Source organism: Leopardus geoffroyi, chromosome D1 (genome assembly GCF_018350155.1).
Source record: "Leopardus geoffroyi isolate Oge1 chromosome D1, O.geoffroyi_Oge1_pat1.0, whole genome shotgun sequence".
Classification (NCBI taxonomy): Eukaryota; Metazoa; Chordata; class Mammalia; order Carnivora; family Felidae; genus Leopardus; species Leopardus geoffroyi.
Genome location: NC_059329.1, coordinates 6,778,964 through 6,793,035, shown reverse-complemented (window position 1 = coordinate 6,793,035; position 14,072 = coordinate 6,778,964). Strand labels below are relative to the sequence as shown.

General features: G+C 41.4%; 1 protein-coding gene across 13 annotated transcripts in view; it reads right to left on the bottom strand.

The window, feature by feature from the left end:
• Nucleotides 1-695: 695 nt before the first annotated feature.
• ATM (ATM serine/threonine kinase) overlaps nucleotides 696-14,072 on the bottom strand; it is a 134,625-nt gene continuing 121,248 nt past the window's right edge. For 11 of the 13 annotated variants that reach the window (XM_045482682.1, XM_045482686.1, XM_045482681.1 and 8 more), the window contains 5 exons: nucleotides 13,592-13,678; nucleotides 11,801-11,915; nucleotides 10,108-10,171; nucleotides 3,338-3,474; nucleotides 696-3,249 (listed from right to left, as the gene is read on the bottom strand). In XM_045482682.1, coding sequence (XP_045338638.1) covers nucleotides 3,066-3,249; nucleotides 3,338-3,474; nucleotides 10,108-10,171; nucleotides 11,801-11,915; nucleotides 13,592-13,678 — 587 coding nt within the window. In that variant the 3' untranslated portion in view covers nucleotides 696-3,065. Of the gene's footprint in view, nucleotides 3,250-3,337; nucleotides 3,475-8,542; nucleotides 9,772-10,107; nucleotides 10,172-11,800; nucleotides 11,916-13,591; nucleotides 13,679-14,072 lie in introns of those variants that run through there. The other 2 variants (XM_045482691.1, XM_045482692.1) reach the window with 2 other exon arrangements.

The following is a 14,072-nucleotide window of genomic DNA, read 5'->3' as shown; positions in this document are numbered from 1 at the left end:
TAGGGTTATAGTTATGGTTATGGGTTAGGGTTAGGGATTAGGTGTGTACCTGGTTATCCTGCGGTTCACAGACCACTCAAGAGACTAAAACCCCAGATTTCTGCCCGGGTGAGAATAGATAGACATAGCAGCCATCCACTGAGCTGAGGCAAGGAGGGATCGGCGGCTCAAAATACTCTCAATACGTATTCAGTCGGTCCTTCTGTTTTTATGTCTACTGTCACAACCATTTTCCGAAATAACTACCAATACCTAAATGTTTGGGGTCTTCTCCAGGATAACTAGGCCGCTTTTTTCTCATAGCGTATTCAGGAAGCCACTCTTTTCACATCTACAGTTAGGTAACTTTTAGGGATCTGAGTTAGGTGTTAAGTGTTAGATTCAGGTATTAGGTTATGTACGGGCCTGAGATTTTACAGCTCAGAGACCTCCCCCAGGAATAAAACCGTAGACCGCTGCTGGGGCCAGGGGGAGGGCTAGAGGTCCCCGCAAGGACTGAGTGCAGGGCACCGGGCTGGATCTGGGTAGCTGGCTCCCCAGCTGACCTGCGTACAAGCTGCCTGTCTGCGCCAGACCCCAGGCTCTTTAAGGGTCCGCTGTGCCTGCCTCTTGCTCACCGTTGTCTCCCGGGAACTAGCACCATGCCTGGCACACAAGACAAACATCTGAATAAAATAAATGAGTCTTAGCATGTATTTTCTTTTAGAAAATTTTATTCAAAAACAGGGAACAGTGCAACAGGCTTTAAGAAATACATTCAATGGTACTAAAATCAATCTACAGAAAATATATAATTTCATTAAAGTGCAATTAAAATACTTGAAATGGCATATATTTCTAGATTTCAAGTCAGTATACTAGCTTTCTACTTTCTTAAAGAATTGCCTACTGTAACTAAGAAATCCACAGCTTTTCCTGTTTCCTTCATACCGTATTTCTAAGTGCGTATGTTTTACGTATATACCGTAAGGAGAGCGGGACTGACCACAGACTGAGGCAGCGCTTTCTCTCCTTTAATCTAGACACGAGCGTTCAGTCTACAATCTATTAGCCTTTCTATTGGCTTTCATTGAGCAATTGGGGACGCCTAGATTCTTCTTACGTGAAAGCTTCTAAAGTTAGAGATTGTCCATTTACACTTGTACCTTCACTGTACTATATTCCGGTCGTGGACAGGTTACTTTTACTTTCTCTCCACTTCACTTTCTCCAGATGTAAACTGGGATAAAATCACTAATCTCCAAGAGATGCTGCATATATTTCCGGTACTCAGCATGCAACAAATCGTATATTCATTTCCAGACAGTGTTCCTGTCAGGATCTTTGAGAAGCTTAATTCTACCGCCTGTGAATTAACTCTTCCTCCTACATTTGTTATCTGCAAATTTGGCAGACTGGACAAAGCCATTATAATAAGAATATGTGCAACAGGACAGAAAACTTACAGCGTACCTCAAGGCACCTCGAGGCTGAAGCGCAGATTAATGTTATTCAGAGCTCTTTGTATGCATCAACTAGCAAGAATTAGCCACAGTTCATTTACCTATACTGTCATCTAGCTCATAATCTCTTATTCCATCCATGAAGATTCCAAGGCTTTCATAAAGACGTAAGTTTACTACATTCCCTCGATTCACTATAGTAATAAAACTTCCTATATATACCAAATGATTCATGTAGGCAGTGTGTAAGACAAAGATACGTCAAGATTAATTTAGTTATCTGAAATGCAAAATAATCATTTCAAGATGAGTTCTCCAGAAACCTAATCTGGAAGGAACTGTTCTTAACCCTGGTCACTCAAGATTCCCACAGAGAAAGCCCAGCTGAAGCTCACCTTACAAAATCACAAGACACACGAATCAACAGTCCGCCACATACGAGATTCAATAGACACAAGTGCAGGAATGTGATTTATGTAGAGCTATTAGAGAGACTATAAAATAGGGATGTGTGAAATGATTAGTGATAGAAAAAGAACAGAAAAGTTAAAAACAAGTGGACGTTACAAAACAAGTAACTGATCTGACGAATGATTCAGAGCTAAGAATGAAAAATTATTCCTGAAAAAAGAAACCCGATGAATGGTCTAAAAAGGAGATTATGCATGCTAACAAGAGAATTCATAAACTAGAAAAGGCATACAAGTCATCAGAGAAAAAGAGCACAGAAGGGTTTCAAAGATGAAGAGAATAGAATGGGAAGGGCCAGTATACATTTTTAAAAGTAGAAACGATACCGTGTCTTTGAAATCTGTTCTCCATAATGTAACAACTTCACAATCTAGTAACGCTGAGGAATCTTCCTACTGAAAACCCAAATATGTTTCTTAAGTACTAATTTGCTTTTAACGTTGATTATATTTTTTTCAATTTACTTATTTTTGAGAGAGAGAGCGTGCACGCAAATGGGCGAAGGGCAGAGAGAGAGGGGGACAGAGAATCTGAAGCCAACTCTATGCTCTGAGCTGTCAGCACAAAGCCCAACGCTGAGTTCAAACTCACAAACTGTGAGATCACAGCCTGAGCGGAAGTCAACGCTTAACCAACTGAGCCACCCAGGTGCCCCTCAACATTACTTAATTTTATTGTAGCTTTACTATGATATATAAACGGTTACAATTGTAAAAATTTTTTTTCTTTTTATAAATATCAACTTATTCATACATAATACCTGAGAAACAAGTTTTAATTAAAAGCAACCTCAAACCTAGCAGTTTATTTCCTCTAATTCACTGTCAGTTATGTTCCTGCCCTTAAGCTGAAGCAGAAGTCAGTGGTTCTACTGCGAACAACACAAGTATGTACTTGGGAAGAAAAAATACACGTTCAGCCCAGAAGTACAGCATGAACGACACTTCTAAAATGTCGAGAGAAGAGATTTTCGTGGAGACTGTCGAGGCATCTTCTGGTGACCAAGGCAAGTATTAAACATTTTTTAAAAACACAGTACACAGTTCATTTGGTTGTACATTAACGCCTATTCCAAGTACGTCGGCTGCGTTAAAAACGAAGGCCGCGACGTCACTTCTAAAGGCTGAACCGCAGGGCGAGGCACGTGCTGCCTCACACCCACGCTTTCCATCCCGGGAAGAGCCGGCTGAGGTTCTTGGGGTCCATGGCCTGCTGTATGAGCAGATTCACCTGCCCCCTGACGCTGAGCACGGTTCCTTCCTCCACCCCTTTCAGTTTCTCTTGGAGCCGCATCAGGACGCGTTCGGCCACTTTGTTCAAACTCTGGTCGATGTCACTAAGGACAAACACAGAGGCTGCATGAGGCGGAGCGGGTTAAAGGGCTTGGGAAGAGGAGGGTCTGAGCAGGCGACAGCAGGGCTCACCCGAGACCGCGTCTGCACTCCTGGTCGTCGGCACTGGGAGTGGAGTGGAGCTCCGCGTCGTCCTCCAGCCTCTGCTGTAAATACAGAGCTTTCAAAGGATTCATGGTCCAGTCAAAGAGGGGATCGTACAGGAGGACCTAGGCGGGGAGAAGAACAATGTGCATCTGGACGTGTATTTAGACACAGAAGAACCCGCGTGATAGAGGTAACGGAGGTCAAATGCTAGGCGGAGGGATGGAGGGGGGTGGAATGGGCCAGCCTATGGCAGGCACCCCCCACCTCCTTGTGGAGGAGACCATGCGAGCACAATGCTCCGGGCTTCTCACCCCCCCAGACCATTCTTCTTGTGTGGGGGTGCCGACCTCCCCCCACCTGGAAACTGCTCTATTCAAGAGATAAGGACTAGTCACTTTCCTCCTCCTCTCTCCTCCTCACTGCTATGGTCCTGGGCAAAGGCACCTGCTCTGCCCACCCCAGCTCCCCTTGGGCTGGACCCAGGCAGAGGTTAGGTGTGGGAGTTGGACAGGACCGGCCACGGTCCTCTAGCCACGTCTCCAATGATTTTATCTGTACTAACCTGAACATTTTGATTTCTACCTTATTCTTAAGGCTTTTTCCTTTTCTCTCCATAAGTTTCAAATTTGGAGAAAAGAAAGGGTATACTTTATTGAAAACTCCTCAAAACCGAAGGTCTAGTGCAGTGTGGAGACAGATCTATGTAGTAGGATTTGAAAACCAGAACAACTGGCATGGCCAGAGCAAGGGACTTTAGGTCTTAAATTTTAGTAAATGAGGTCATGAGAGATTTTTGACCTTGGCAATGTAGAATAGCTAACTGCCCCTGCTGTTTATAAGCACAGACTTTTTTTAATACTCCTTAGCAAAAATGCGTACCACACAGGTCTTAATAAGTGAAAACTCATTTCCAGGGATGATGACTACAGAACTGTACCATTTTTTTGCTGCTTCGTGTTTTCTCAGTTCTGTGGGCTGCGACTATAAATTGCCTTTAGCGTTACATGTTCAATTCCAAGACGTGTACTGATTCAGCAGTACCAAAATTGGCTCATCCATTTCATGCTTTCCACTGTTTTAAGCAACCCCCAGAGCCATTAAAAACCATAGGGGCACCGACTCTGAATATATGTGGTTTGTCTGCAAGTTCGAGGATTCCTGTGTGACATTAAGTTGGGCATTGACATGCTCTAGAGCTGAGGCATCCAAACCAGATTCACCCACACAAGGGAGGTACATTTCTTAAAATTCCAGTATAGTTAAAACACAGTGTAAGATTAGTTTCAGGTGTAGGATACAGATATTCAATACTTGTATACATCACCCTTTGCTCATCACAAGTGTTCTCATTAATCCCCATCCCCCCACCCACTCACCTCCCTTCTGGTGACCATCAGTGTGTTCTCTATACTTAAGAGTCTATTTCTTGGTTTGCCTGTTTCTTTTTTTTCCCCCTTTGCTCATTTGTTTCCTAAATTCCATATGGTATTTGTCTTTCTCTGAATAATTTTGCTTAGAATATACACTCTAGCTCCATCCATGTTATTGCAAATGGCAAAATTTTATTTTATTTTATTTTTTTTTTTAATTTTTTTTTTCAACGTTTTTTAATTTATTTTTGGGACAGAGAGAGACAGAGCATGAACAGGGGAGGGGCAGAGAGAGAGGGAGACACAGAATCGGAAACAGGCTCCAGGCTCTGAGCCATCAGCCCAGAGCCTGACGCGGGGCTCAAACTCACGGACCGCGAGATCGTGACCTGGCTGAAGTCGGACGCTTAACCGACTGCGCCACCCAGGCACCCCAAAATTTTATTTTTTTATAGCCATGTAATATTCCACTGTATATATACATCACTTCTTTATTCATCTACTGATGGATGTTTGGGCTGTTTCCATAATCTGGCTATTGTAAATAATGCTGCTGTAAACATAGGGGCGCATGTATCCCTTTGAATCAGTGCGTTTTTTTAGGTAAATACCCAGTAGTGCAATTACTGGATCATAGGGTGGCTCCATTTTTAACTTTTTGAGGAAACTCCATACTGTTTTCCAGAGTGGCTGCACCAGTTTGCATTCCCACCAAAGGTGCAAGAGGGTTCCCCCTTTCTCTGCATCCTTGCCAACATCTACTGGTGATTTTACCATTCTGACAGGTGAGAGGTGATATTTTATTGGGGTTCTGATTTGCATTTCCCTAATGATGAGTGATGTTGAGCATCTTCTCGTGTGTCTGTTAGCCATCTGGATGTCTTCTTTGGGAAAATGTCTATTCGTGTCTTCTGTCCATTTTTTAATTGGATTATTTGGCTTTTGGGTATTGAGTTTTATCAGCTCTTTATATATTTTAGATACTAATCCTTTATCAGATAGGTCATCTACAAATATCTTCTCCCATTTAGTAAGTTGCCTTTTAGTTTTGTTGATTGTTTCCTTCACTGTGCAGAAGCTTTTTACTTTGACAAAGTCCCAACAGTTTATTATTTTTACATTTGTTTTCCTTGCCTCAGGAGACACATCTAGAAAAAAAGTTGCTATGGCCATTGTCAAAGGAGTTACTGCCTGTGTTCTCTTCTAGGATTTTTTTTATGGTTTCAGGTCTCACAGGTTTGTAACCCATTTTGAATTTGTTTTGTGTATGGTGTAAGAAAAGGGGTCCTATTTCTTTCTTTCGCATATTGCTGTCCCGTTTTCCCAACACTATTTGTTGGAGAGACATTCTTTTACCTGTTTTATATCCTTTCCGACTTTGTCAAAGATTAATTACCATATAATTGTGGATTTATGTCTGGGTTTTCTATTCTGTTCCATTGACCTATGTGTCTACTGTTGTGCCAGTACCATACTGTTTTGATTACTACTGCTCTGTAATGGAACTTCCAAGCCTGGAATTGTGATGCCCCCAGCTTTGCTTTTCTAAGACTGCTTTGGCTATTTGGGGTCTTTTGTGGTTCCATACGAATTTTAGGACTGTTTCTTCTAGCTCTGTGAAAAAATGCTGGTGATTTATTAAATGTGTAGATTGCCTTGGCCAATATAGACATTTTAACAGTCTATGTTAAAGTCTATGAGGCTATGTTCTCATACATAAGCACGGAATGTCTTCTTCTTTCCTTGTGTCATCTTCATTTCTTTCATCATTGTTTTAGTTTCCAGAGTACAGCTCTTTCACCTCTTGGGTTAGGTTAATTCCTAGGTGTATTATTTTTGATACAATTATAAATGGGATTGTTTTCTTAATTTCACTTTCTGCTGCTTCCTTATTAGTGTATACAAATGCAACAGATTTCTGCACATTGATTCTATCTACTGTGTCTTTACTGAATTCACTTATCAGTTCTAGTCATTTCTGGAGGAATATTTTAGGGTTATTATCTTTTTTGGTACCATGTCACCTGCAAATACTCAGTTTTACTTCTTCCTTACCAATTTGAATGTGTTTTCTTTCTTGTTGTTGTCTGACTGCCATGGCTAGGACTTCTACTGCTGTGTCGAATAAAAGTGGTGAGAGGGGCCATCCTCATCTTGTTCCTGATCTTATTGGGGGAAAGCTCTCAGTTTCTCACTATTGAATATGTTGTTTCCTGTGGGTTTTTCACATAAGGCCTTTATTATGTTGAGGTATGTTCCCTCTACACCTGCTTTATTGAGGGCTTTTATGATGAATGGACGTTGTACCGTGTCAAATGCTTTTTTCTGTGCCAACTAAAATTATCATGTGGTTTTTGTCTTTTATCGATGTGAGGCATCATGTTGATTGATTTGTGAATACCGAACCTACATCTACACCTGTTTGTCAGAGATACTGGCCTGTAGTTCTTTTTATGGTGTCTTTATCAGGGTGATACTGGCCTCATTGAATGAATCTGGAAGTTTTCCTTCCTCTTCTATTTTTTGGAATAGTTTGAACAGAATAGGTATTAACTCTTCTTTAAATTAACATTCTTTAAATGTTTGGTTGAAATTGTCGGTGAAGCTGTCTGGTACTAGACTTCTGTTTGAGTTGATAATCAAAAAATCCCAACAATTTCATTGCCGGTAATCAGTCTGTCCAATTTTTAAATTTCTTCCTGCTTCAGTTTTGGTAGGTTATGTTCCTAGAAATTTATCCATTTCTTCCAGGGTGTCTAATTTGTCTAATAGTTTTTCATAATAATTCTCTTATAATTCGTTGTCTTTTTTTTTTTTTTTTTAAGTAGGCTTCATGTGCAGCATGAGCCCAATGTGGGGCTTCAACTCAAAACCCTGAGATCAAGACCTGAGCTGAAATAGAGTTGTATGTTCAACCCGCTCAGCCACCCAGGTGCCCCCAATTGTTTGTATTTCTGTAGTGTTGGTTATTTCTCCTCTTTCGTTTGTGATCTTGTTTGAGCCCCCCCTTTTTTTTTTTTTAATGAGTCTGGCTAGAGGTTTATTCATTTTATTGATCTTTTTAAAGATCCTGGTTTCATTGATCTGTTCTCTTGTTTTTTTTTAGTTGCTATTATCATTTATTTCTGCTCTAATCTTTATTTCCTTTCCTTTGTTGGTTTTAGGTTTTGTTTGTTGTTTTTTTCTAGCTCCTTCAGATGCAAATTTAGGTTGTTTGAGATTTTGAGGTATTTGAGTATTGCTATATACTTCCCTCTTAGAACTGCCTTTGCTGCATCCCAAAGATTTTGGACCACTGTGTTTTCTTTTGTTTCTTTGATTTCTTGGTTGACCCATTCATTCCTTAGTTACTTAATGTCCATGTTTTTGTGGTCTTTCCAGATTTGGGGGTGGGTGGGTGGACTGACGTCTAGTATCCTAGGCCAGAAAAGACGGATGGTATGACTTCAGTCTTTTTTAATTTCTTGAGACTTGTTTTGTGGCCTAATATATGATCTGTTCTGGAGAATGTCCCATGTGCACTTGAAGAGGATGTGTAATCTGCTGTTTTAGGGTGGAATTTTTGAATATATCGGTTAAATCCATCTGGTCCAGTCGGTCATTCAAAGCCACTACTTCCTTGTTGATTTTCTCTTTGGATAATCAGTGTGAATGGGATGTTTAAAGTCTCCTTCTGTTATTGTATTACTGTTGATTAGTTCCTTTATATTTGTCATTAACTGTTTTACGTATTTCGGTGCTCCCCTGTTATGTGCATGCTTACAATTATTGTATCTTCTTGTTGGACTGTCCCCTTTATTATTATATGGTGTCCTTCTTGGTCTGTTCTTACAGTCTTTGTTTCAGAGGCCATTTTGTCCGATAGAAGTATTGCTACTTCTGCTTTCTCCTGACATCCATTTGCGTGACAAATGTTTCTGCACCCCCTCGCTTTCAGTCTGCTTGTGTCTGTCTTTAGGTCTGAAATGAGTTTCTATTGTAGGCAACATAGAGATGGGTCTTTTTTTTTTTTTTTAAATCTACTCTGTCACCCTATGTCTTTTGATTGGAGCATTTAGTCCATTTATATTCAAAGTAATTACTGATAGACATGTAATTATTGCTATTTTGTTATTTGTTTTGTGTTGTTTTTGTGGTTTTTCTCTGATCCTTCTGCTCTTTCATGGTTTGCTGACTTTCTTTAGTAATTATAATTGGATTCTTTTCTCTCTATTCTTTGCTTATCTGTTAGTATTTTTTGATTTGTGGTGACCATTAGGCTTATATATAACATTTTCATATAGCAGTCTATCTGAAGTGGATGGTTGCTTAAGTTTGAACCCACAGGGAGGTACATTTTATTAATCAACCAAAAGAAATGGAGGCTTCTACTATTATAAAAAGCCTGTATGTTCTTCTTGGGTTGAAGAAACATAAATTATTTCAAACTCTAGGGCTTCTGCTGGAGTCACAGTTGCCAACTCTGAAATCAAGGAGGAACCAGAGTATTTCAAAAACTGACTTTAGTCTTACTATCAGAAGGGAACACAATAAAGGGACACAGCCTGATGAAGCTAGAACAGGGTTTCTCAATCTCGGCATTACTGACATTATCGGGCTGAACGCTTTGTTGTGGGGGTGTCCTGTGCACTGAAGGAAGCCCAGCGGCATCCCCGGCCTCGACCCAGTACAGGCTGATAGCTCTTAAAAACCACAAATGTTCCTGCCCTATCCCCAGAAGTATGGTTTGAGTATGGTCAGCCTCAACATTTTTTTAAAAGGAGCGCAGGTGATCCTAACGCACAGCCGGTCCGGCACCACCAGGTAAAGGAATAAAAGCTGAAGACTCTAAGTAAGGGAGGCTCGCCTATACTCTGGCCCCACGTTGCCTTGTGGAGGAGACACTATTACCTCTTGCTCCACACGCCCTTCTCGCCAGCGTGGTGAGTGCCTGCTCTAGGTACACAATTTTGTCCTGGGTAGAGCTGGTGTCATAGGCACTGGAAATCGGCTTTCCTTCCTTCCCTTTCTGCCTGATCAACATGAGTCAGTGACTAAATGGTTCTGAACCTGGGCAGGGAAAAGGAGATACGACTTCCTGATTTCTCTTAAAACTCCAACGGAAACCATTCTGAAAGCAAGTAATGCCACAGGAGAGATCTAAGGCATCAAAGTGCTGATTTATGAATTAAAGACTAGAGATTACTTATACTGCTGTAAAATGCCCAGAAATTTGAGAGGACCAGAGGCATTTCTAAACCATGATTTACTGATTTATGCACCCACCCCCCTCCTGCTGCCCGGCATCTTCCCACCACGTGAAAATGAAGCACCGATCCTCAAACCAGTCACCTTCTAACAAGACCCACAGTCTCTCAACAGAGATTTCCTGATAATCCGCCTTACCTCCACGATGGTCAACAGGGTTTCCTGAGAGCTTCTCATAACCTCCATGGTTTTCTCACAGCATCTACAAACACGTTATAAATAGGGATTTTGTTACACAACACTGTTTCCAACATACCTTCATCTATGTGCATTCACGTATAACGTGCTGAGACTATTCTTGTTAATAATTCCCAAATCAGGGGCGCCTGGGTGGCGCAGTCGGTTAAGCGTCCGACTTCAGCCAGGTCACGATCTCGCGGTCCGTGAGTTCGAGCCCCGCGTCGGGCTCTGGGCTGATGGCTCAGAGCCTGGAGCCTGCTTCCGATTCTGTATCTCCCTCTCTCTCTGACCCTCCCCCGTTCATGCTCTGTCTCTCTCTGTCTCAAAAATAAATAAAAACGTTAAAAAAAAAAAAAATTAAAAAAAAAAAAATTCCCAAATTAGTATCTCAGAGAGCAGAGTACTGGGCAGACTGTTTTCAGTAAATGTTTTTGAAAGGAATAGAAGTATGTAGGTGAACGTAAGCTAAGCATTACAAGGATAACACAGTACTACTATGAAACATTTCTCTGTCCTTGATTATTGTGGTAATTTTTAGCTCATTTTGACTAGAATCTACTCTATTAAAAGCGGAGTACACGGCCCAATGCTGGGAAAACTATGGGGAACTGCGAGTGCTCTCAGCAGGAACTGGTACATCAGACACTCCTTCGGCACAGGTTATAGGCCCGACAATGAGCGCCCAACGGAGTTCTGGGCAATAACAAGAGAGTTCACTGGGGCAGAGAGAGTTCGCTGGGACAGGGGCATTAAAGGTGGAGGCAACTGCTTCCAGAGGGGGCTAGGAAGGAGGTTAATATGTCCTGTGAGGTGAGGTCCCAGATGGTCAGAAGGAAGGGGAAAGTATTACTCTTTCTATCTCGGGTTTCTCCTTTCTACCAATAAAGCACTGGAACATAATTTAGCAGCAAATTCTATAATCTACAGAAATCAATCATCCAAATAATTTTGACACCAAAAGCCATCTGCTTTACCTATCTTTTTAAACACCTTTTGCGGGAGGCAGGCAGGGGATGGGCTACATGGGCAATGGGGACCAAGGAGGCCACCTGTGATGAGCACTGGGTGTTGTAAGTGATGAATCACTGAATTCTAGTCCTGAAACCCATACTACACTATGTGTTAACTAGAATTAAATAAAAACTTAAAAAAAAAAACCCGATTATGTTTAATGTTAAGGGATTATAAGTAAAATTCTGTTTCTCTCAAAAAAACCCAAAAAACAGGCCGGTGGTCACCAGAGGTGGTAGGTGGGGGAGGGGATGGGGAGGAAGGTGGCGAAAGGTACAAACTCCCAGGTAGAAGACAAGTACTGGACACGGCAAGTATGACAGGAGGACACCAGTTAACACCCTCGAACACAGCTGTGTGACATGTAAGGAAGTTGTTAGGAGAGATGGAATCTTAAGAGTCATCACAAACTTTTTTTGTCTTTTTCTGTTCTTCTTCGCTTTTTATAGTATTGGTATGGGATGATGGATGTTAGCCGAAGCTACTGTGATCATTCTGATCATTCAATATATATATATATATACATACACATACACAAATAAATCAAACCATCATGCCATGTGCCTTAGACTTCTACAGTGATGGATGTCAGTTATTGTTTAATACAACTGGGGAGAAAAAGAGATAAATACACACTTACCTTCTGAAGACCCCTTCAACACCAGTAATGCCCATCCCATCCACAATATCTCTGGTGAGTCTGAAAGGAACCGTCTCAGGAGTAGGCAGGATTTTACCCTGTTCAAAAGCGACTCCTAAAGTCAACAGTACAGCAGCGTTAGGAGCTTCCCTCCTCCCATGTGGCACGTGAGCTGTGCCTACACCCCAAATAATCTGTCACCAACAGTCCGGAGCACCAGAACCCACAGTGGTTTATTCTCTTTCTGCTCTGCTTGCCTAGGAGGTGCACCTCAGATTGAAAAAGCGTAACTACTCTAGACATTAGAGAAGTTCCAGATTAAACAGTGATTTTTTTTAAATGAAATAATGGATAAGATTTAAAATGCAAAACATACTATGTATGTAATCTTAATTTATATTTCTTTATTTATTTTTTTTTTTTTTTTTTTTTATGTTTTTTTTTTTTTTTTTTTTTAATTTTTTTTTCAACGTTTATTTATTTTTGGGACAGAGAGAGACAGAGCATGAACGGGGGAGGGGCAGAGAGAGAGGGAGACACAGAATCAGAAACAGGCTCCAGGCTCTGAGCCATCAGCCCAGAGCCTGACGCGGGGCTCGAACTCACGGACTGCGAGATCGTGACCTGGCTGAAGTCGGACGCTTAACCGACTGCGCCACCCAGGCGCCCCTATATTTCTTTATTTAAATATACACAGGGGGACCTGGGTGGCTCAATCGGTTAAGTATACAACTTTTTTTTTTTTTTAATTTTTTAACGTTTTATTTATTTTTGAGAGAGAGAGAGCGTGCGAGCAGGGGAGGGGCAGAGAGAGAGAGGGAAACATAGAACCTGAAGCAGGCTCCAGGCTCTGAGCTGTCAGCACAGAGCCCGACATGGGGCTCGAACTCACGGGCTGTGAGATCCTGACCTGAGCTGAAGTCAGATGCTTAACCGACTGAGCCACCCAGGCACCCCTAAAGTTTTTATTCTGAGACAGCTATAGATTCATATTCAGTTGTAAGATACAATACACAAAATACAAAATTTCTCATATACCTTTTATCCACTTTCCCCCAATGGAACAGCTTACAAAACTATATAGTACAGTATCACAACCAGGATACTGACATTGATCGAATCAAGACACAGAGTATTTCCATCACCACAAGGATCCCTCGTACTGGCCCTTTTATAGCCACCCACATCCTCCCATGGCCTATCACCGCCCACCCGCTCACCCTGTGCTTCCAGCAATCACTATTCTTTCGTAATAAATGCATTCTGGGGGAAAACCATATAATATCCTTGATTTCCTCTATTCTAATGGAAATCAGCCTTACTCTCTCTTCGCAAACCACTTATGTGGCTACTACAAAACTTGTCATTTCCTAAGACTACACCCTTTTACAAATCTTAAATTCCACACTAAGTGAAATCTTTTCTTTTCCCTTGTCTACCTCTGCAGCTGCTCAGCGACATGCGGCCTTCACTCGGCCATATTTCGTGTGTCACCATTCCCGCAAACTCGTCTTTATTCTTCACCCCTCCGTATTTGCCCTCTCTCCTGTCCGGATGATCCTTGCTCTCTCACTCTAAGACCTGCCTTAAACGTCCTGTTCTAGAAGAGCCCCCCGTTACACCAGCAGTCAGCCAGTCCCTCCTGCACATGCTGATGCTATCTGAAACATCTCCTGCTGTGGTGTATCTATCTCCTTCTCACCTGTAATAAGTTGGGGGCAAACATCATTTCTTATGACACCATATTTGTTAAACAGAATAAAGATGCATTTCTCATCTTTCGCTACTTACCTAAATCTATGTGTACGAGCTCTGCGGACTGCTCATTTATCAAGATGTTCTGTACGTGTCTATCACCAAGTCCAAGTATGTAACCGACTGGGAGAAAAAACAACAACCTGAGATCACTGGTATCTATTTCTAGAACACATTTAGCCACAATGTCAACTAATACCACCACCACATGACTTTTTAGTGTAGGCCATTTAGCCTACAGGCACATATGTATATAACTTGCCACTTTGTGTTTTAAGTCAAGTCTTGCCAGCTATTTTCATTTAGACTGCATTTTACAAATCCTAGATAAGGTGCTTAAAAAAAAAAAAAAAGCTTTCCCTTTACAAATAAGCATACATCTAAAAATACTAGTACATACTTCCAAAATGAGTGTGGTTAAAGTCGAGACCCATTATGTGGCAAGGTCAAAGCAGTATTATGTGCATTCGAATATTTTACTCAGTATACTTTTAAAGTGAGAAGCCTATGGGTAAAT